Here is a 23,621-nt window from a genome sequence, read left to right on the forward strand (position 1 = left end):
GTCAGTGTTACCAGAGCTAGGTGTTACTAGAGTCAGTGTTACCAGAGCCAAGTGTTATCGGTTACCGGAGCTGCGTTATCGTTACCGGAGTTCAAGTGTTACCAGAGCTAAGTGTTACCAGAGTCATGTGTTACAGAGCTAAGTGTTATCGGTTACCGAGCCAAGTGTTACCAGAGCCTGTTACCAGAGTCATGTAGTTACCAGAGCCAAGTGTTATCGGTTACCGGAGCCAAGTGTTACCAGAGCCAAGTGTTACCAGAGTCAAGTGTTACCAGAGTCAAGTGTTATCGGTTACCAGAGCCAAGTGTTATTGGTTACCAGAGCCAAGGGTTATTGGTTACCAGAGCCAAGTGTTACCAGAGCCAAGTGTTACCAGAGCCAAGTGTTACCAGAGCTGGTGTGGTTACCAGGCATGTTCTGAGCTGGGTTATCGGTTTGGAGTCAAGTGTTACCAGAGCTAGTGTTATCGTTACCGGAGCCAAGTGTTACTAGAGACTGGGTGTTATTGGTTGCTGGAGCCATGTTAGCCAGTTACCAGAGCTATGTTATTGGGTTACCGGAGCCAAGTGTTACCAGAGCTAAGTGTTATCGTTAATGGAGCTAAGTGTTACCAGTTACCAGAGCCTAGTGTTACTAGAGCCTAGTGTTACCAGAGCCAAGTGTTACCAGAGCCAAGTGTTACCAGAGCCTAGTGTGTTACCAGAGCCAAGTGTTACCAGAGCCAAGTGTTACCAGAGCCGAGTGTTATCGGTTACCGGAGCCAAGTGTTACCAGTTACCAGAGCCAGTGTTATCGGTTACCGGAGCTAAGTATATCTGTTACTGGAGCCAAGTGTTACCAGTTACCAGAGCTAAGTGTTACCAGATTCAAGTGTTACCAGAGCCAAGTGTTATCGGTTACCGGAGTCAAGTGTTACCAGTTACCAGAGCTGCAGTTACCAGAGTCGAGTGTTACCAGAACCAAGTGTTACCGGAGCTAAGTGTTACTCAGAGCCAAGTGTTACCAGAGTCGAGTGTTACCAGAGCCAAGTGTTATCGGTTACCGAGTCAAGTGTTACCAGTTACCAGAGCCAAGTGTTACCAGAGCCAGGTGTTACCAGATTCAAGTGTTACCAGAGCCAAGTGTTATCGGTTACCGGAGCCAAGTGTTACCAGTTACCATAGTCAAGTGTTTCCAGAGTCAAGTGCTACCAGAGCCAAGTGTTACCAGAGCAAAGTGTTACAAGAGTCAAATGTTACCAGAATCAAGTGTTACAAGAGCAAAGTGTTACAAGAGCAAAGTGTTACAGGAGCCAAGTGTTACCAAAGTTAAGTGTTACACCTGTTACCAGAGCCAAGTGTTACCAGTGTTACCAGAGCCAAGTGTTACCAGAGCAAGGTGTTACCAGTGTTACCAGAGCCAAGTGTTACCAGTGTTAAGTGTTACGGGAGCCAAGTGTTACCAGAGCCACGTGTTACCAGAGCCAAGTATAACCAGAGCCAAGTGTTACAAGTGTTACCAGAGTCAAGTGTTACCTGAGTCAAGTGTTACCAGAATCAAGTGTTACCAGAGTAAAGTGTTACCAGTGTTACTAGAGCCAAGTGTTACCAGAGTCAAGTGTTACCAGAATCAAGTGTTACCAAATTCAAGTGTTACCAGTGCTACCAGAGCCAAGCGTTACAAGAGTCAACCGTGTGGACTATTAGTGTTAGGTTAGGTTTGGTTAGGTTAGGTTTGGTTAGGTTAGGTTAGGATTAAGTTACGTTTGGGTTGGGTAATTTGGATAGGTTTGGTTAAGTTAGGTTATGCTAGGTTTGGTTAAGTTAGGTCATGCTAGGTTAGGTTAAAGTTAGGTCATGTTAGGTTAGGTTAAAGTTAGGTCATGTTAGGTTAGGTTAAAGTTAGGTCATGTTAGGTTAGGTTAAAGTTAGGTCATGTTAGGTCATGTTAGGTTAGGTTAAAGTTAGGTCATGTTAGGTTAAAGTTAGGTCATGTTAGGTTAAAGTTAGGTCATGTTAGGTTAGGTTACGCTACGTTATATTTAGGTTAGGTTAGATGCAGTGAAGCTCGTGATTCATGATGACAAGAGTGGGAGGAATGATGATGGCGCAGTGTTGTGGCGTGAGAGCTGCCCCTAGTAGAGGCGGACACTGGCCCAGGCGCCTCTAAAAACCCGCACTTCATTAACCCCACTGCACCATACACGTCACCCCCCCTCCCCTCTCCCCCCTCCCTCTCTCCACTCTCCCTCTCTCCCCTCTCCCTCTCTACCCCTCTCCCCCTCTTCTCCACTCACCCTCCTCATCTGCATCTTGGCGTATCATTGGCCCAGAGGCAAAGCTTATAGTACCAAATTCCACGCGTCTTGAGGGCATGACGTGCACTGATTGGTCCTGTGTCTCTGCTCTCTCTATGATGTGAGCCGATTGGTTCATTCTCACCCTGACATGATGTGATTGGCGGGCTCTTACCATGACGTGTTCTGATTGGTCTTTTCTTATTATGACATGCTCTGATTGGTCTTCTTTCACCATGGCGTGCTCTGATTGGTCTTCTTTCACCATGGCGTGCTCTGATTGGTCTTCCTTCTCTATGACGTACTCTGATTGGTCCTCTATTACCATGACGTGCTCTGATTAGTCCTTTTTCACCATGATGTGCTCTGATTGGTCCTATATCACCATGACGTGCTCTGATTGGCCTTCCTTCTCTATGACGTACTCTGATTGGTCCTCTATTACCATGACGTGCTCTGATTGATCTCCTTTAATAACCGTGACGTGCTCTGATTGGTCCTATATCACCATGACGTGCTCTGATTGATCTCCTTTAACCGTGACGTGCTAGTTGATTCCTACTATCACCATGACGTGCTCTGATTGATCTCCTTTAACCGTGACGTGCTCTGATTGGTCCTATATCACCGGCGTGCTCTGATTGATCTCCTTTAACCGTGACGTGCTCTGATTGGTCCTATATCACCATGACGTGCTCTGATTGATCTCCTTTAACCGTGACGTGCTCTGATTGGTCCTATATCACCATGACGTGCTCTGATTGATCTTCTTTAACCGTGACGTGCTCTGATTGGTCCTATATCACCATGACGTGCTCTGATTGGCCCTATATCACCATAACGTGTTCTGATTGGTCGTAAGCGCGCTCAGACTACCTGAACTACAACACCCTCTCTCTTGGGTCCAGTTACAGAAAACCTTTCCCATAAGAGTTATCCACACTCTAATAATAATAATAATAATAATAATAATAATAATAATAATAATAAAGATAATAATAATATAAGCTTTGGGTAGAGTTCCTTTAACTTGGCTTATATATAAATAAGTAAAGGGGTTAAGTTACAAACCCAAAATGGTCTTTCTCTATTTATTGGTAAAACTATATTGGTCACAGTCTATTAGTAGATGCACCGTCATTAACACTGTAAGCTGTGGGTGTTAGTTAAGGGCGGGGGAGTTAAGTCACCCTTCTGATTCTCGCGAGGCTCAAGTGAAGGGGAGGGGCCTGTGAGGGAGAGGCCGGGCTAACCCTACATTCTCCAGGTCGGTCTACTGATAGAGGAATTTTCCCTCACGTGAACAGCACATGGCAACACACAGCTTATGGAAAATTACCGTGGGGAGATTGGATTATATAAACTAAATGTATTAACACAAGTTCATATAATTGTTATTGGCATGAGACAGAGGCTAATACATGATAATAATAATAATAATAATAATAATAATAATAATAATAAAGATAATAATAATAATAATGAAGATGATAATGATAATAATAATATGATAATAGTAATAATAATAAAGATAATAATAATATTAATAATAAAAATAATAATAATATTACAATTATTAATAATAATAATAATAATAATAATAATAATAATGAATAAGCCAATAATAATAATAATGATGATGATGATAATAAAGAATAATTATAATAATAATAATAATAATAATAAAGATGGTAATAATAATAATAATAATAATAGATAATAATAATAATAATATTAATAATAATAATAATAATATTAATAATAATAAGATAATAATAATAAAGATAATAATGAATTTATAATAATAATAATAACAATAAAGATGATAAAAATGGCGTAATAATAATAATAATAATAATAATAATAATAACAATGTTAATAAAGATGATAATAATAAAGAAGCTGTCTCCCCCGGGCTATACATCAATGCACACCACAGTGTAGCTTGGGGTCATCACTTCTCGAATCCATCTCACCATTTGCCTCTACTTGTAATAGAAACTGATATATGATGTTCAGGTGGTCTTGGCGTAGTAGTTCTCTTGCGTTTGTTTTTTTGTGTTATTCTAAATGGTTACAGGTAAAAATCGTGCTTAACATACATATATATATTTATTATGCTGCGTTATCAACTCTGAGCGTAGAGCCGGACCTAACCTAACCTGACCTGACCTGATCTGACCTAACCTAACCTAACCTGATCTGACTTAACCTAACCTAACATATTGTCTATCACCTAACCTAACCTAACACATGGTTTATAAATCACAGAACCTCTAGTATACACAGGTAAATCACAGAACCTCTAGTATACACAGGTAAATCACAGAACCTCTAGTATACACAGGTAAATCACAGAACCTATAATATACACAGGTAAATCACAGAAACTATAATATACACAGGTAAATCACAGAAACTATAAGATACACAGGTAAATCACAGAACCTATTGTACACACAGGTAAATCACAGAAACTATAATATACACAGGTAAATCACAGAACCTATTGTACACACAGGTAAATCACAGAACCTATTGTATACACAGGTAAATCACAGAACCTATTGTACACACAGGTAAATCACAGAACCTATTGTACACACAGGTAAATCACAGAAACTATAATATACACAGGTAAATTACAGAACCTATTGTACACACAGGTAAATCACAGAACCTATTGTACACACAGGTAAATCACAGAAACTATATTATACACAGGTAAATCACAGAAACTATAATATACACAGGTAAATCACAGAACCTATTGTACACACAGGTAAATCACAGATCCTATAATATACACAGGTAAATCACAGAAACTATAATATACACAGGTAAATCACAGAACCTATTGTACACACAGGTAAATCACAGAAACTATAATATACACAGGTAAATCACAGAAACTATAATATACACAGGTAAATCACAGAACCTATTGTACACACAGGTAAATCACAGAACCTATTGTACACACAGGTAAATCACAGAACCTATTGTACACACAGGTAAATCACAGATCCTATAATATACACAGGTAAATCACAGAAACTATAATATACACAGGTAAATCACAGATCCTATAATATACACAGGTAAATCACAGAAACTATAATATACACAGGTAAATCACAGAAACTATAATATACACAGGTAAATCACAGAAACTATAATATACACAGGTAATTCACAGAACCTATTGTACACACAGGTAAATCACAGAACCTATTGTACACACAGGTAAATCACAGAACCTATTGTACACACAGGTAAATCACAGATCCTATAATATACACAGGTAAATCCAGATCCTATAATATACACAGGTAAATACAGAAACCTATTATACACACAGGTAAATCACAGAACCTATTAACACAGGTAAATCACATCCTATACACAGGTAAATCACAAAATCTATACACAGGAAATCAGAACCTATTTACACAGGTAAATCACAGAAACTATAATATACACAAATCACAGAAACTATTATAATACACAGGTAAATCACAGAAACCTATTGAATATTGTCAGAAAATACAGAACCTATTGTACACACAGGTAAATCACAGAACCTATAGTATACACACAGGTAACACAGATCCTATATAATATACACAGGTAAATCACAGAAACTATAATATACACAGGTAAATCAAGAAACTATAATATACACAGGTAAATCACAGAAACTATAATATACACAGGTAATTCACAGAACCTGTGTACACATCGGTTCAGAACTTTGACACAGGTAAACAGAACCTATTGTACCAGGTAAATCAGAATCCCATAATTGTTACAGGTAAATCACAGGTGAAAGCTTACACACACACTGGGTCACAGATTGATCTCGAGATTTCGTTTTTGATCAAAACCTTTTTTTTCACTGTTGTTTGGTCGATCGGAGGCTGATAGAGACTTCAAAAATGAACTTTGTTTTTAAAGGACACAACAGTTTGCCACACAACGACACACACCTGGTGTGTCAGCAGCACCAGACACACCTGTGGTGGAGGTTGCAGCACCGACACACACCTGGTGGGTCAGCAGCACCCACACCTGTGAAGCACCTGACACACCTGGTGGGGGTGTCAGCAGCACCGACACACCTGGGAGTGTCAGCAGCACTGCTGGTGGGGTGTCAGCAGCACCCGACCACACCTGGTGTCAGCAACCGACACACACACCTGGTGGTGTCAGCAGGCCAGCAGTCACACCTGGTGAGGCATCCGACACACCTGGGGGGTGTCAGCAGCACCCGACACACCTGGTGTCAGCAGCACCTGACAGCACACCTGGTGGGGTGTCAGCAGCACCACACACACCTGGTGGCAGCAATCTGACACACACCTGGTGGGGTGTCAGCAAAGCGACACACACTGGTGGGGTGTCAGCAGCACCCGACACACACCTGGTGGGGTGTCAGGCAGGAGACACACACCTGGTGGGGTGTCAGCACCGGACACACACCTGGGGGGTTACAGCACCACCACACACCTGGTGGGCACAGCACCTGACACACTGGTGGGAGCAGCACCCGACACACACCTGGGGGTGTCAGCAGCACCCACACCCAGGTGTCAGCAGCACCCACACACACACTCTGTGGGGTTGCAGCACCGAACACACCTGGTGGGTGTGGTAGCAGCACCGACACACCTGGTGTGCACCTGGACACACTTGACCTGGGTGGGTGTCAGGACACACACACACCTGGTGGGTGTCAGCAGCACCTGACACACACACCTGGGTGGGGTGTCAGCAGCACCCGACACACACGCCACCCTGGTGGGGTGGCGCAGCACCCGACACACACCTGGTGGGGGTCAGCAGCTCCGACACACACCTGGTGGTGTCAGCAGCACCTGGCACACACCTGGTGGGGTGTCAGCAGCACCCGACACACACCTGGTGGGTCAGCAGCACCGACACACACCTGGTGGAGTACGACCTTTGCCCTTTCACCGCTCCTCAGTCCATATTTCTCAGAATAGCGACGACGACGCCACCCCTGCGCCGCACCGAATTTCCCCGACGGATGTGCTTTTGCACCTCCCCGGCGCTCTGCCAGCCTTACCTCTCCTGGAGGTGGTGAGCGTTGTCGTGACCGCACCTTCTTCCTGACCGAACTGTTTGACATTGTTGTTCAGGACACCACCATCGCATCTTCCTGACCTCAATACATAGTTGTTGTGGACACCACCGCCATCTTCCTATACACCTGTCACTTACCATGGACTGGTGGGTATTTACAGTCTTAGGGGCTTAGTAGGTCAGAGTGTGTCTCTGTTTGGATTGAGTGTCTGTGTTGTGGACGGGGAGGTGTCTGTGTTGTGGATGGGGAAGTCCTGGATGCAAGTTCTCAAGGGGGGGTCTCGTGTTGTGGACAGAAGTCTCATGTGCGGTTTTGGGGTGTCTCGCGGTTTGTGTTGTGGACGGTGGGGTGTCTCGTTGTGGTTTGTGGTGTCTCATGGTGATTGGAGGTCCTGTGTTGTGGACGGGGTTGTCTCTGTGTTGTGGACGGGGTGTGTTGTAGTTTGGGTGCTGACGAGGTCTCGTGTTGTGGACGGTAGGTGTCGCGGGGTCTGTGTTGTGGATTGGGGTGTCTGGATGTTGTGGACGGGAGTCTCTGTACAGGATTTGGAAGTGTCCTGTGTTGTGGACGGGGAGAACCTGTGTTGTGACTTATTTGGATTGTGAGGTGTCTGTGTTGTGGACGGAGGTGTCTCGTGTTGTGGACGGGAGGTGTCTCTGTTGTGGACGGGAGGTGTCTCGCGTGTGGACGTGTCTTGTAGGACGGGAGGTGTCTCGTGGGGACGGGGAAGGTCTCTTGTTGTGGATGGAGGTGTCTCAAAGGACGGGAAGGTCTCGGTTGTGGACGGGGTGTCAGGACGGGGGTCTGCCTGTTGTGGATTGGGAGGTGTCTCAGGAGGGGTCCTGTGTTGTGGACGGGGGAGTGGTCTCGTGTTGTGGACGGGGAGGTGGTCTCTGTGTTGTGGACGGGGAGGTGTCTCTGTTGTGACGGGGGTGTCTCTGTGTTGTGGACGGAGGTCTGGTGTTGTGGACGGGGGAGTGTCTCGTGTTGTGGACGGGGGGTCTCGTGGTGTGGACGGGGTGTCTCTGTTGTATTTGGGAGGTCTGTTGTGGATAGTGGGGGTGTCTCGTGTTGTGGACGGGGGGGGTGTCTCTGTGTTGTGGACGGGAGGTGTCCTGTTGTGGACGGGGAGGTGTCTCGTGGGGACGGGGAGGTCTCTGTTGTTAGGACGGAAGTCTCAAGGTGGACGGAGGTGTCTCGTGTTGTGGACGGGAGGTGTGCCAGGACGGGGGTCTCGTGTTGTGGACGGGGGAGGTGTCTCTGTGTTGTGGACGGGAGGTCTCGTGTTAGGACGGGAGGTGTCTGTGTTGTGGACGGGAGTGTCTCGTGTTGGGACGAGGTCTGTGTTGTTGTGGACGGGGTGTCTTAAGGTTTGGGAATGTCTCGTGTTGTGGACGGTGTCTCGTGTGGACGGGGTGTCTCGTGTTGTGGACGGGGGGTCTCAAGGACGGGAGGTGTCTCGTGTGTGAGACGGAGGTGTCCGTGTTGTGGACTGGGGGTGTCTCGTGTTGTGGACGGGGAGGGGTGTCTCTGTGTTGTGGACGGAGGTGTCTGTCTGACGTCCTGATACCTGAGGGTTACCACAGTCCTCCACTCAACCTTCTTTGCTAGTCAATCCTTCAGGTTGGTTTTGTATCTCTCGGGGATGTAGTTTTAATTTTCTGCCTTCCTGATCCTCCTACCCAACCCTCCTTAATAGCTCTTTATCCTCATCCTGATTATATGACTAAATTATCAATTTTTGTACATTTTATTTCAGTTTTCTGTTAGTACTACTACATTTGTTCTGTCAGTGAACGTGTTTTACATCGCCCATAACACCACATTTCAAAGGCGCCCATCCTCTGTCTGGTGTCTGCTGGAAAGTGTCCACGCTTCTGACCCATACATCATTCTTGTCATGTACAGTATAGCTTCACAGCGTTTTTACCAAATATCCTTTTATTAATTTTAGTTTATTAATTGCTTTTTATTTGCCCGATTCTTGTTATGATTTCTTCCGTTATTATTTCCTAAATACAAAAAATTATCCACTTGTTTAAGTTCCTGCTGTTTACCATAATTGATATTTTGAGGATTTACAGGGTATTTTCAACTTGGAATCATTACTTTGTTCTTACAGCATTAACTCTTAATCCATATTTTTCACCATTTTTTCCACTAATCCGTAACCAGTTTTGTAATGCCTCTTCACCATCTGTGAGAAGAAAAGTGTCGTCTGCATAGCGGATAGTTGATTTTACTTACCAGCCTCCTGTTGCCGTAAAAATATATACAGTATATATATACAGTATATTTTTTAGAATTTAATATCTATCATTAATGCATTTTTTTCCAAGACAGCCATGGCTTGTGCCACTTATCAAAAAGCCAAAATCAACAAGGTAGATATACAAATTTTTGGACCTCTAAAGCCCTTCACTCAAAATTTCAGTCCAAATATAGCTTAGTTCCTTTTTTTCCTTTTCTTAATCCGTTTTGATCTTCAGATAACTCATCTGCCTTGTAAATTTTATTTACTAAAAATTCTATTAATAAACTTTTGCAGACATGACTTAGGTAATTATTCTAAACTGGGTGCACTCAAGGCTCCTGGCTATTTAGATAATAATATCAATACTGTATTAATTTTTTAAACCACTGGGCAGGCTTTTTGAAGCAACATAGAATTACATATTTTAGCAACTTATCCCATTCTTGCCCATATGTTTATAAATTTGCTGGTAGCTGATCAGCCCCTGCTTTATCCATTTTTGTTCACAGCTGCAACTTTTGTTTCCAGAATCTGTAGTTTGATCTTTATTTCGTTTTCATTTCTTACCTCTATCCTTATTTGTCTGTAGTTCTGTCTACATACCTGCCCATCTCTTTGCTTCTGTCTGCCTCATGATCTTATTGTCTTTGTGTTTAACAATCCTTATTTATTTATTTTTTCTGTTCATTTGTTTAATATTTCTGTATTTTCCTTCGTTATGCCTTGTGTAGTCATTCTTCATCTTTTTGCATTTCCATTCTAAATCATCTTTCTTGTTTATATTTTATTTTAATTTCTAGTTATTTTTTTTGTACTCCGCCTGTTTAACTATATTTCGTCTATGTATTTTTTTAACATTTCATTTGTCTTCCACTTATGCCCGTCTCCGGTCTCTAAATATTACTTTTTTTAAATTATTAAATTCGAAAATCGGTTTTTGGTTTAATTTCATTCTTTAGTTTGGAGCTCTCAAACCCCATTTGATTTTTGCCATTGATTTTTATTTATTTTTTTAAGCTTTTACTAAACTCATTACTGACGATCTGTCCACAACCTGCCCTCGATGGGTCTTTGTTCGTTTATTGAATTTCTGAATATTTTCTGAATTAAATGTAATCTACTGTATGTGATTCCCGACAAAGTTATTTACATTTCCTGGGGTGGGGATCCATACAGTCGATCAAAACTATCTTTAAAAAATTTTCTTCAACGATATGACACAACGGACGAAGAATTTTGAAAACCTTCTGAATTCATCGATCCCCCAGTGAAGATAATGTTTTAGCAGCTTTACCAAGGGTGTGTTCTGACCATGTATTTGTAATTATCATCTTGTTTTCCTTACAAAAGTCAATTAATATGTCTCCTACTTCTGGTGCTGTCTTTCCTTTCCCAAACCTCACCTCCACCTCACCTCACCTCACCTCCTCCACTCCACCTCCTCCTCCTCCTCCTCCTAACAACCCCAAACAACCTTTAACCCCTCTAGGTAGTGTTAGAGTGTTTGATTACTACGTGAAATTAGCTGGGGTGCCTAATCGTCACTTGATCCCGGTATACTTTCATAGCCGAGTAAGACATTACACGAATTTATCACATGAATAAGAACTCTTGCCGTTGTCTTGGAGAGAATTTACATCACTCACAGGCATATAAATTTTGTCCATTTGTTTACATCGGCATCTGTGTCATTCACCAATTGAAACTGGTTCTTGGTAGTGTCTCAGTGAGGATGCTTTGATTGGTTGTTTGTCGCTGTGTCTTTGTCGTATAAAACTCATTCCCACTATTAGGCATTTGATTAGGGTATTGGCTGTGCATTTGTCTCTCTCTCTCTCTCTCAATATTGACTTTGTTGACCTATTACAAGATAATTATTATATTCACCTCTCGTCTATCATGTACAAATAAGCTCTTTGGTGCGGTCATCTGTTTTCAATAGAGGCTTTTAATTGTCAATTCATATCTCTTAACGCTGAGAGTAATGATATTTCATGTTTACAAACTGATGGACGTAATCCATATTGGTCTGGTTTAAGCAATAATATAATCTGTCACCTCAGCTTACAATGGAATCATAAAGTATCACCGCATCTCTCAGTCCATCTGTCGTTCCATTTCAGTAACATAAGAATGGTTTATGTGTCGTAATGAAACTTGGTATGTAGCAATGTAAACAACATCTGGCTAGGGTCAGGTATTCAGCATTATACAACTTCATTTACCCAAGTTATAACCAGATTTATGGATAGACATTTTGACAGGCAAACTACCTATATAAATTTTACCTGCACAACAATTTGGTTGACTAGGTTCATTATACAGCTCTCTCATTCACCTGTTAGTCATGATTGAGAGAAAGATTACAACGTGGTGTTTAGTTTTGAAAGAGATGGGGATATACGAACTATGCTTGTGTTTATTTGTATAATATAGAAAGAATTAGGAAATTACTGTACTACTACTAAATGTCCAGCCTCCCCAATAGCCACCTTCGTTACCATTTATTACATTAATATTAAATATCTTAATACATAGTAGCTATCTAACTGTGTTGAGTTAGTTGAGCACTTGAATACTCTGGCATTCAGTGATTGTTGCCTCATAGTCAATATCTGCAACTGTTGTAAACTCGGCCGATCTCTCTTTCCCTGAGGCAGAGCAAAGCAAACCTGGAGAGAGAAGGACATTGACATCTCATCCAGGCTGTAACACTGCTTGGCTGCTGCTTCTGTTCGGAATCACCTCCCTTGAGTCTGGTAAGCATCTTGCAGGTCCCATCCACAGAGGTTTGTGAACACCAGAGAGTGTAGCTGCTTCGATCAACGTTCTGAATTCTCTCCCTGTATGCCTATCTTGTGATTTCTCATTTCCTCCCTGTGCAGCATCAAGAGCTGAAGTTACGGTGACCGCGTATGGGATAAAAATCGATGTTGAAGAAGCTTGCTGTCCCTGCGTCCAGATCCTCGAGCAGCGTCACTGAAGCCGTTGGATGTTTGAAGTCTATGTTGAAATCTCACCGTCCAATGGAAGAGGTCGGTTCTTCCCCGACATCACGAATTTCCTTCAACATATTTGCTGTGAGGCCCTTACATCATCATGCCTCATGCATATAAGCCCCTACTATTGCTACCAACTAATGATAATAATAATAGTTTCCTTCAAATTATATAACATAAGTATTGCTTGGAGGTCACGGCTATATATGTTGCGTTAGATTCTTGATAAGACGATTACCGAATATATTCATGTAACAAACTCGGTTTGTAGTCTGTGGCCTTATACTTCAAGGACCACCACACCCTCACTACACCCACCACACCCTCACCACACCACCACGCCCTCACTACACCACCACCACGCCCCCACCACTTCACCACACCTTCCCCACACCACCACACCCCACCACACCACCACACCCCTACACCACCACACCCCCCACACCACCAACCCCACCACCACCACACCCCCACCACACCACCACACCTCCCTACACCACCACATCCTCCCCCACACCACCACACCCCACCACACAACCACACCCTCACCACACCACCACATCCCCCACACCACCACACCCCACCCCACACCACACCACACCACCACACCACCACACCCCACCACACCACCACACCCCACCACACCACCACACCCTCACCACACCACCACACCTCACCACACCACCACACCCTCACTACACCACCACACCCTCACCACACCACCACACCTCCCCCACACCACCACACTCTTACACCACCACACCCCACCACACCACCACACCTTCCCCACACACCATCACACCCTTCCCACACCACCACACCCCCATACACCAACACCACAACCCCACCACAACCACACACCTTCCCCTACACCACCACACCCACCACACCACCACACCCTCACCACACCACCACACCCCACCACACCACCACCTCTCCCCACACCACCACACCCCACCACACCACCACACCCTCCCCACACCACCACACCCCACACACCACACCCCCACCACACCACCACACCCACCACACCACCACACCCCACACCACCACACCTTCCCCACACCACCACACCTTCCCCACACCACCACACCCCACTACACCACCACACCTCCTACACCACCACACCTTCCCCACACCACCACACCCCATTACACCACACCCCACCACACCACCACACCCCCACCACACCACCCACATCCCCACACCACCACACCCCACCATACCACCACACCCCTCACCACACCACCACACCCCTCACCCACACCACCCCCACACCCCCACCACACCACCACACCCCACCACACCACCACACCCCACCACACCACCACACCCTTCCCCACACCACCACACCTCCCCACACCACCACACACCCCACCACACCACCACACCCTCACCACACCACCACACCCTCACCACACCACCACACCCCCCACTACACCACCCACACCCCACTACACCACCACACCCCCACTACACCACCACACCACTACACCACCACACCCCCCACTACACCACCACACCCTCACCACACCACCACACCCTCACCACACCACCACACCCCCACCACACCACCACCCTCACCACACCACCACACCCCACCACACCACCACACCCCACCACACCACCACACCCTTCCCCACACCACACCCCACCACACCACCACACCCCACCACACCACCACACCCCACCACACCACCACACCCCCCACCACACCACCACACCCCACCACACCACCACACCCTCCCCACACCACCACACCCTCCCCACACCACCACACCCCACCACACCACCACAACCACCACACCACCACACCCCACCACACCACCACACCCCACCACACCACCACACCCCCCACCACCACACCCCACCACCCACCCCTCACCACACCACCACCTCCCCACACCACCACACCCCACTACACCACCACACCCCCACTACACCACCACACCCCACCACAACCACCACACCCCACCACACCACCACACCCCACCACACCACCACACCCCCACCACCACCACCCCCACCACACCACCACACACCCCCACACACCACCACACCCCACCACACCACCACACCCCACCACACCACCACACCCCCACCACACCACCACACCCCACCACCACACCTCACCACACCACCACACCCCACACCACCACACCCCACCACACCACCACACCCCACCACACCACCACACCCCCACCACACCACCACCCCCACCACCACACCCCACCACACCACCACACCACCACAACCACACCCCACCACACCACACCACACCCCACCACACCACCACACCCTCACTACACCACCACACCCTCCCCCACACCCACCCACACCCCCACACCACCACAACCCCTCACCACACCACACCCACCACACCACCACACCCCACCACACCACCACACCCCACCACACCACCACACCCTCACCACACCACCACACCCCACCCACACCACCACACCCTCACTCACACCACCACACCCTCCCCACACCACCACACCTTCCCCCCACCACCACACCTTCCCCACACCACCACACTCCCACCACACACAACCACACCTTCCCTACACCACCACACCTCCCCACACCACCACACCTTCCCACACCACCACACCCCTACACACCACACAACCACCTTCCCCACACCACCACCCCCACTCACTACCACACCCACCACACACCTTCCCTACACCACCACCTTCCCTACCCACCACACCTTCCCTACACCACCACACAAGGAAGTAAGGAGACTGCCACGCACTCAACATTTACCACAATAAAAAATGAATTCAATTTCGTCCTCCTCACCTCCCCCACCCCTATACCCCACCTTCCCATACCCCACCCCAACCCCTACACCGCCACCACCAGAACACTCAGGCCTTAACACAATATTCCCCGTTACTTCCCACACCTTTCCTCCCCTACCTGACATGCATACTCCAACAGATGGAACCTTCAACACTGGGATTCTTAGACTGCCCTACGATCTTTTTTGTTTTCACACGTAACTGGAATTAAAGGGGCGTGTCTAGTTGACCTACTTTTAGCTGCGTAGTTTAAATTGATGTTCATGAGTTCGTAGTTCAAAGGTGTTTTTTTTCTCTCTTATGTAATGTGTGTGTGTGTGTGTGTGTGTGTGTGTGTGTTGTGTGTTGTGTGTGTGTGTGTGTGTGTGTGAACTGGTTCCTTAAGGTAGATTATGTCAGTTTGTTTTGAGTTCCTGTTTTTCCTCCCTCAACTGGTTCTTTACTCCCTTAACTGGTTCTTTACTCCCTTAACTGGTTCTTTACTCCCTTAACTGGTTCTTTATACCCTTAACTGGTTCTTTACTTCCTTAACTGGTTCTTTACTTCCTTAACTGGTTCTTTATACATAACTGGTTCTTTACTCCCTTAACTGGTTCTTTATACCCTTAAGTGGTTCTTTACTCCCTTAACTGGTTCTTTACTCCCTTAACTGGTTCTTTACCCCATTAACTCTTTCTTTACCTCCTTAACTGGTTATTTACTCCTTAACTGGTTCTTCACTCTCTTAACTGGTTCTTCACTCTCTTAACTGGTTCATTTATGTTATCAGAACAGGATAGATTCTCAGTGGGTCGTCCTTTAACTGTCTCCCTTAACTGGCTCAGAGAAGTCACCTCTAACTGGTCGCCTTAAAGGGAATCTTCTGTGGTCAGATTGATTTGATATATTATGTAACTATGTAAGCATAGAGCGGGGCCTCGTGTGTGTGTGTGTGTGTGTGTGTGTGTGTGTGTGTGTGTGTGTGTGTGTGTGTGTGTGTGTGTGTGTGTGTGTGTGTGTGTGTGTGTGTGTGTGTGTGTATAAAGAGACAGACAGAAAAACCTAAAACCAGTTCTCTTGGTGGTCTGCCAAGTGAAAGAAACAAAGCTTCCTCCTCCTCTGGGACATCTTCCTCTCTCTTCCTCTTCCTCCCTCTCTCTTCCTCTTCCTCCTTCTCTCTCCCTTAATAACTTAACCTCCCCATCCCCCCTTTCCATTATTCACTCTCTTCTCCTCCTCCCTCTTTCCCATTCGTCCCCTCTTCCTCCTCCTCCATCTTCCCCAATATTCACTCACTCCTCCCCCTTTTCAACAAGAATTTCAGCATAGTAACAGAGCAAAAGTAAGATTGGCTGCTAGTGAACACGCTGGTTGACTACGAGTTGTTGATAATAATGGTTGGGTTCAGTATGTGACCATAATGAGCTGGATGCGGTTGTGGTGTCGAACAGCAATTTGAGGGATCTCAGGTGGTAGTAGGAGCCGGTGTGGAGGATGGTGCAGAAGCTTCTCCTGTGTGTGTGTCAGCGGAGTTACCAAACGTTTATTAACTAGGGTTGAAATTGTCAAAAAGTTCGTTCATTGAATTTTCTCTCCCAACTGATGACGTGAGAATCCCCTCTCGCCAACTCACTTCAGACACAACAAGATTTAATAAAGATGACTCCGTTGTTTCATCTGCTTACCGAGGCATTATCAAAGTCTAATTATAACAAGTCAACCCACGCGCAGGGCTTATTATGTGACGTCATTGGCTGTATGAAAGAAAACGGTAGTAAGGGAGGACTCATATATCATCCCGAGTGTGACCATCCCACTGTATTAGGAGATATTCTTGCCATAGACCCTCATTTTCTCATCCCCTAGCGCACTGTCTCTCTGTTAGCCACTGACTTCTCCTGCAGTCATTATTTTTATGATATTCCTATTTTATTATTAAATTTATTAGAATTATTAATAATCCTCTTCCTCTCTTTATTATTATTTATACTCTTATGACTTTGCTGCCAGTATCATTGTGAAAGCAGTTAAGTAATCATAGGCATATAGACAGCTTTTTACTGGAAGATTAAATAATTAAATAAAATAGTTAAAGAAAATAATAATAAATTGTTAATGATTATAATGATCATCATTCTCTTTCCCCAAGATATTACAGTAATTCAGTGAATACAAGTATATATGTTTAGAGGTTTACAGTTTATCAATATGGTCACAAGATATATTACAGATGACTAAGCTGTACAACAGATTCAAGCAACAAATAGGTACTTGTCTCTCCACATCCGGTTTCCTGGTGTGATAGCTGTAGGCTGGTGTGATAGCTGTAGGCTGGTGTGATAGCTGTAACGGTGTATGGCTGTGGATGGCTGTAGGCTGGTGTGATAGCTGTAGGCTGGTGTGATAGCTGTAGGCTGGTGTGATAGCTGTAGCGTTGGTGATAGCTGTGAGGCTGGTGGTGATAGCTGTAGGCTGGTGTGATAGCTGTGGGCCGGTGTGATAGCTGTAGGCCGGTGTGATGGCTGTAGGCTGGTGTGATGGCTGGCGGGTGTGATAGCTGTAGGCTGGTGTGATAGCTGTAGGCTGGTGTGATAGCTGTAGGCTGGTGTGATAGCTGTAGGCTGGTGTGATAGCTGTAGGCTGGTGTGATAAATGTAGGCTGGTGTGATAGCTGTAGGCTGGTGTGATAGCTGTAGTCTGGTGTGATAGCTGTAGTCTGGTGATGGCTGGAGGTTGTGATGGCTGTGTCTGGTGTGATGCTGTAGTCTGGTGTGATAGCTGTAGTCTGGTGTGATAGCTGTAGTCTGGTGTGATAGCTGTAGTCTGGTGTGATAGCTGTAGTCTGGTGTGATAGCTGTAGTCTGGTGTGATAGCTGTAGTCTGGTGTGATGGCTGTAGGCTGGTGTGATAGCTGTAGGCTGGTGTGATGGCTGTGGGCTGGTGTGATAGCTGTAGGCTGGTGTGATAGCTGTAGTCTGGTGTGATAGCTGTAGGCTGGTGTGATGGCTGTGGGCTGGTGTGATGGCTGGCTGGTGTGATAGCTGTAGGCTGGTGTGATAGCTGTAGGCTGGTGTGATAGCTGTAGGCTGGTGTGATAGCTGTAGGCTGGTGTGATAGCTGTAGTCTGGTGTGATAGCTGTAGTCTGGTGTGATGGCTGTAGTCTGGTGTGATGGCTGTGGTCTGGTGTGATAGCTGTAATCTGGTGTGATAGCTGTAGGCTGGTGTGATGGCTGTAATCTGGTGTGATGGCTGTAGGCTGGTGTGATAGCTGTAGCCTGGTGTGATGGCTGTAGCCTTGTGATGGCTGTAGGCTGGTGCGATAGCTGTGGCTGGTGCGATAGCTGTAGTCTGGTGCGATAGCTGTAGGCTGGTGTGATAGCTGTGAAGCTGGTGTGATGGCTGTAGGCTGGTGTGATAGCTGTCTGGTGTGATGGCTGTGGGCTGGTGTGATAGCTGTAGGCTGGTGTGATGGCTGTAGGTGTGTTGCTATAGGCTGGTGTGATGGCTTGTAGGCTGGTGTGATGGCTGTAGTCTGGTGTCGCAGCTGTAGTCTGGGGTGATAGCTGTAGGCTGGTGTGATAGCTGTAGGCTGGTGTGATAGCTGTAGTCTGGTGTGATGGCCAGCTGGTGTGATGGCTGTAGTCTGGTGTGATAGCGTAGGCTGGTGTGATAGCCAGTCTGGTGTGATGGCTGTAGGCTGGTGTGATAGCTGTAGGCTGGTGTGATGGCTGTGGTCTGGTGTGATGGCTGGGCTGGTGTGATAGCTGTAATCTGGTGTGATGGCTGTAGGCTGGTTGATAGCTGTAGGCTGGTGTGATAGCTGTAGTCTGGTGTGATCGCTGCAGTTTGGTGGCCATAGCTGTAGTCTGGTGTCATAGCTATTGGTATAAAGAGATTGAAACACAGTATACACATTAAATGCAAAATACTGTATTGACATTAAACAAAGTGTAGCCATATAGACATAAACATTAGACATGGTGCAGTGTAGCCATAAAGACAGACATTAGACATGGTGCAGTGTAGCCATAAAGACAGACATTAGACATGGTGCAGTGTAGCCATAAAGACAGACATTAGACACAGTGTTACTATAAAGACATAGACATTAGACATAATATAGCCATAAAGACAGACACAGACATGCAGTGTAGCCATACAGACAGTGGGTGCAGTACTGGGCGGGCTACAGCACATACTGTAGAGTGGGAACGGCAGCCACCTGCTTTATGAGTTTAATTAAAGTGTGTCTGAACACTGTGTGTGGGGAGAGGTGAAGAGGAGGAAGGGAAGGGAGAGGATGGTGGGGGAGGGAGGAGGAAGGATAGGGAGAGAGAGGAGGGAGAAGGAGGAAGGGGGCGAGGAGAGAGGGATGGAGGAAGGAACAGAAGATGAAGTGGGAGAATGAGAAGGAGTGAAAAGAATGAATAAATGAGGGGCAAGGGAGGAGGAGGAAAATCCGATGTGAAGGGTAAAAAAAGGGAAGGAGAAATGAGGGAATATAGAGAGGGGGATGCCAAATAGGGTATATGGGACACTAGCCTTCTGCATTAGGATGGACACATTAGGACATATTTATTTTATTATTATTTTCTTTTATTGGGCACCTCCCCTACATCTGTGTAAGTGAAGCGCAATGCAGAAGACCCGACAGCAGCACCCTTATCCACTACCTCCTAGATGTCCCCACACACAACCTTCCGTGACGCCTGCTGGACCACCACTCCGACCCCTGACGGAACCACGATGATCCTCCCCATACTGGCCAGATATTATGTAAACAACATTGATTATGTGTTAAAGAATATCCTTCCTTCCTAGGCTTTAGTAGCCCCCTTATAATATTTATACTGTATATACTTGTGACACTTGCCAGATGCTTCTGGTGTTATTGTACAGGGTACCTAGTGACAGCACTAGGAGCCCGCTTCCTCTATCAAGAGATAAACAATTGAAATTGAAAATTGAATTGGTGAAGTGCAGAAGCGTTTACAGCGCCCAACAGGGAAGCATGCTAAGTTCATGCTTGCCTTTATGTCTCATGAGTTAAGGGCGTAGTAGCCTGAAGGGCCAATGGTTTTATGTCATCAAGTTATTGGAAGCTCCAACAACTTTCCCCGAATACGAATTCGCCACTCGATTTACAACAGGTACCTACTTTACTACTAGGTGAACAGGGACTAATGAGGTCCTAGGAAGTATGTCCAAACAACTTTCCACGGCCCGGAAATCGAACCCGTGACATCTCGCTTGCGAGGCAAACAGTACCGTTCTACCATCGGCGCCCCTTTAGGACATCTCGTGACCCTGACCCTCCTTGATCCTCTGTTGTACTAGGACATATGACCGCCCTACCGAGTTAATGCCCCTGGATGAGAGAGTAAGTGAGAGGTGTTGTATAACGTAGAAAGACGGAGATATGGAAGATGTTGTGTGTGTGTGTGTGTGGAGTGGTGGGGGCACAGAATGGACATGTTCCAAGTTCCACTCTGTGTTTTTCTCTTCTTGGCATAGAGGAGGGACGGAAGGGTAGAGGCGGGAGGAAGAATAGTGTGGACGGAAGTTGTTTTTTGTATGGGAGTAACAGTGGAATGTGGATATGGGGGCGAGCAATGAGAATAACGAACAGGGTGACAGTAATGGGGAGAGACAGACAGATAAAGAGAATCAGTGAAACAAACAGGCCACAAAACAGACAGACGGACAGACAGACAGGAAGACAGACAGACAGACAGACAAACAGACAGCCAGCCAGCCGCACCAAAACAAAGGTGGGCCAGGACACAAAAATTGTGTTTACAGTTTGAGCGGTGCAACAGACACGAGTTATGACCGGGGGAATGTGAGGCCACCTTTGTGTCGTGCTGCTGCTGCTGCCTCTTGTACACACCGTGGCTGCTGGTGCTGCTGTTATCTGCTGCTGTCTTGTAGTGATGCTGCTGTGATATCTGCTGCTGTCTTGTGATGCTGCTGTGTTGTCTGCTGCTGTGTTGTCTGCTGCGCTCACTTAGACACATCTGATGTAACGAAGCTCTGTTTTTTTTCTGCTGTCTGCTGTACCTACACACGCATTTACGAGTCTCTATCATCTGCTGCACGCACACCCTACTGTTGTCTGCTGCTCCCACTCACACACGCTGTAAAAGAGACTTGTTTGCTGCACGGGTCGACAGTTAAAAGGTCTCTGACGGTAGTTAAAGATAGTGGTTACTGCTGCTGTTAGCTTGTGAATGCTGCGGCTGCTATTGTTGGTGGCATACACGTCTAGCCGTTGGTTAGGTCTGAAAGGTCGATGGGAGGGTGGATGGTACTCTTAATTCAATATGTGAGCGGTAAAGACGAGGTTTTAGACACACCCAGATAGATAGATAGATAGATAGATGGATATCATTATCATCAGTACAGAAAAATGAAGCCTCTATCTACAGTGGTTGGCCTCGCTACACGGTGGTTGGCCTCACCCAGCTACACGGTGGTTGGCCTCGCAGCTACACGGTAGTTGGCCTCCTGACGGTACTGTGTTGGCCTCCTCTCAGTGGTTGGCCTCGCAGCTACTACTGTAGTTGGCCTCACTACTCGGTGGCTGACCTCGCAGCTACAGTGGTTGGCCTCCCTACACGTACTGTAGTTGGCCTCGCAGCTACTCGGTGTTGGCCTCGCAGCTACACGGTGGTTGGCCTCGCAGCTACACGTACTGTGTTGGCCTCGCGCTACACGTAGTTGGCCTCCAGCTCTTGTAGTTGGCCTCACACACAGTACTGTAGTTGGCCTCGCAGCTACACGGTAGTTGGCCTCGCAGCTACAGGTGGTTGGCCTCGCAGCTACGGTGGTTGGCCTCGCAGCTACACGGTGGTTGGCCTCGCAGCTACACGGTGGTTGGCCTCGCAGCTACTGATCTCAACTTCATAATTTATTCTGTGTTCCTGTCAGTTAATCTTCCTAATCTGTTCTTTATTTTGTCTTGTTCTCTGGCTGTCTTGGTCTTTTTCTAGGATTTTCTTGGTCTTTTCTAGGAGTTTCTTGGTCTTTTTCTAGGATTTTCTTGGTCTTTTCTAGGAGTTTCTTGGTCTTTTCTAGGAGTTTCTTGGTCTTTTCTAGGATTTTCTTGGTCTTTCTAGGGTTTCTTGGTCTTTTCTAGGATTTTTGGGTCTTTTCTTGGTCTTTTCTAGGATTTTCTTGGTCTTTTTCTAGGATTTTCTTGGTCTTTTCTAGGAGTTTCTTGGTCTTTTTCTAGGATTTTCTTGGTCTTTTCTAGGAGTTTCTTGGTCTTTTTCTTGACCTTTTTTGAACATTTTCTTGGCATTAGGCATTTTATTGGCATTTTCGAGGGCATTTTCCTTTTTTCCTGAACTCATTTACAAATTAACGGAGGCTATGGATGGTTGTTGTATGTTTGCTATGCATGGTTGTTTGTTTACTATAGATGGTTGTTTGTTTACTATAGATGGTTGTTGTTTGTTTACTATAAATGGTTGTTTGTTTACTATAAATGGATGTTGTTTGTTTACTATAAATGGTTGTTTGTTTACTATAGATGGTTGTTGTTTGTTTACTATAGATGGTTGTTGTTTGTTTACTATAGATGGTTGTTTGTTTACTATAGATGGATGTTGTTTGTTTACTATAGATGGTTGTTTGTTTACTATTGATGGATGTTGTTTGTTTACTATAGATGGTTGTTGTTTGTTTACTATAGATGGTTGTTGTTTGTTTCTATAGATGTTGTTTGTTTCTATAGATGGTTGTTTGTTTACTATAGATGGTTGTTTGTTTACTATAGATGGATGTTGTTTGTTTACTATAGATGGATGTTGTTTGTTTATAAATGGTTGTTTGTTTACTATAGATGGATGGTTGTTTGTTTACTATAGATGGATGTTGTTTGTTTACTATAAATGGTTGTTTGTTACTATAGATGGATGTTTGTTTATAAATGGTTGTTTGTTTACTATGGATGGATGCTGTTTGTTTACTATTGATGGATGTTGTTTGTTTACTATAAATGGTTGTCTGTTTACTATAGATGGATGTTTGTTTACTATAGATGGATGCTGTTTGTTTATAAATGGTTGTTTGTTTACTATAGATGTGTAATGAGACAAAATCTCACATGAAGAAGTAAGCTAGGAGTTTATAGTAGTAGAGTATTATAGTGAGAGTAAATGGTAGCGTGTCTCGAGGGTGTGATGTTAA

The 23,621-nt window shown here is 45.5% G+C and overlaps 2 protein-coding genes across 2 annotated transcripts in view; one reads left to right on the plus strand and one right to left on the minus strand.

Moving 5' to 3' along the window:
* LOC121877712 (glucose transporter type 1-like) overlaps nt 1-23,621 on the plus strand; it is a gene marked incomplete in the record, with an annotated part of 252,013 nt that overhangs the window by 20,659 nt on the left and 207,733 nt on the right.
* LOC121877755 (protein FAM186A-like) lies at nt 17,621-19,285 on the minus strand. The gene has a single exon (XM_042383612.1). The coding sequence runs from the start codon at nt 19,283-19,285 to the stop codon at nt 17,621-17,623; it is 1,665 nt and encodes a 554-aa protein (XP_042239546.1).

This window comes from Homarus americanus, unplaced genomic scaffold (genome assembly GCF_018991925.1).
Source record: "Homarus americanus isolate GMGI-L3 unplaced genomic scaffold, GMGI_Hamer_2.0 scaffold24523, whole genome shotgun sequence".
Taxonomy (NCBI): domain Eukaryota; kingdom Metazoa; phylum Arthropoda; class Malacostraca; order Decapoda; family Nephropidae; genus Homarus; species Homarus americanus.

Bases quoted from the DNA above. Each gene is read 5' to 3' on its own strand.
- LOC121877755 (XM_042383612.1), bottom strand. From the start codon at position 19,285: ATGGCCACCAAACTGCAGCGATCACACCAGACTACAGCTATCACACCA.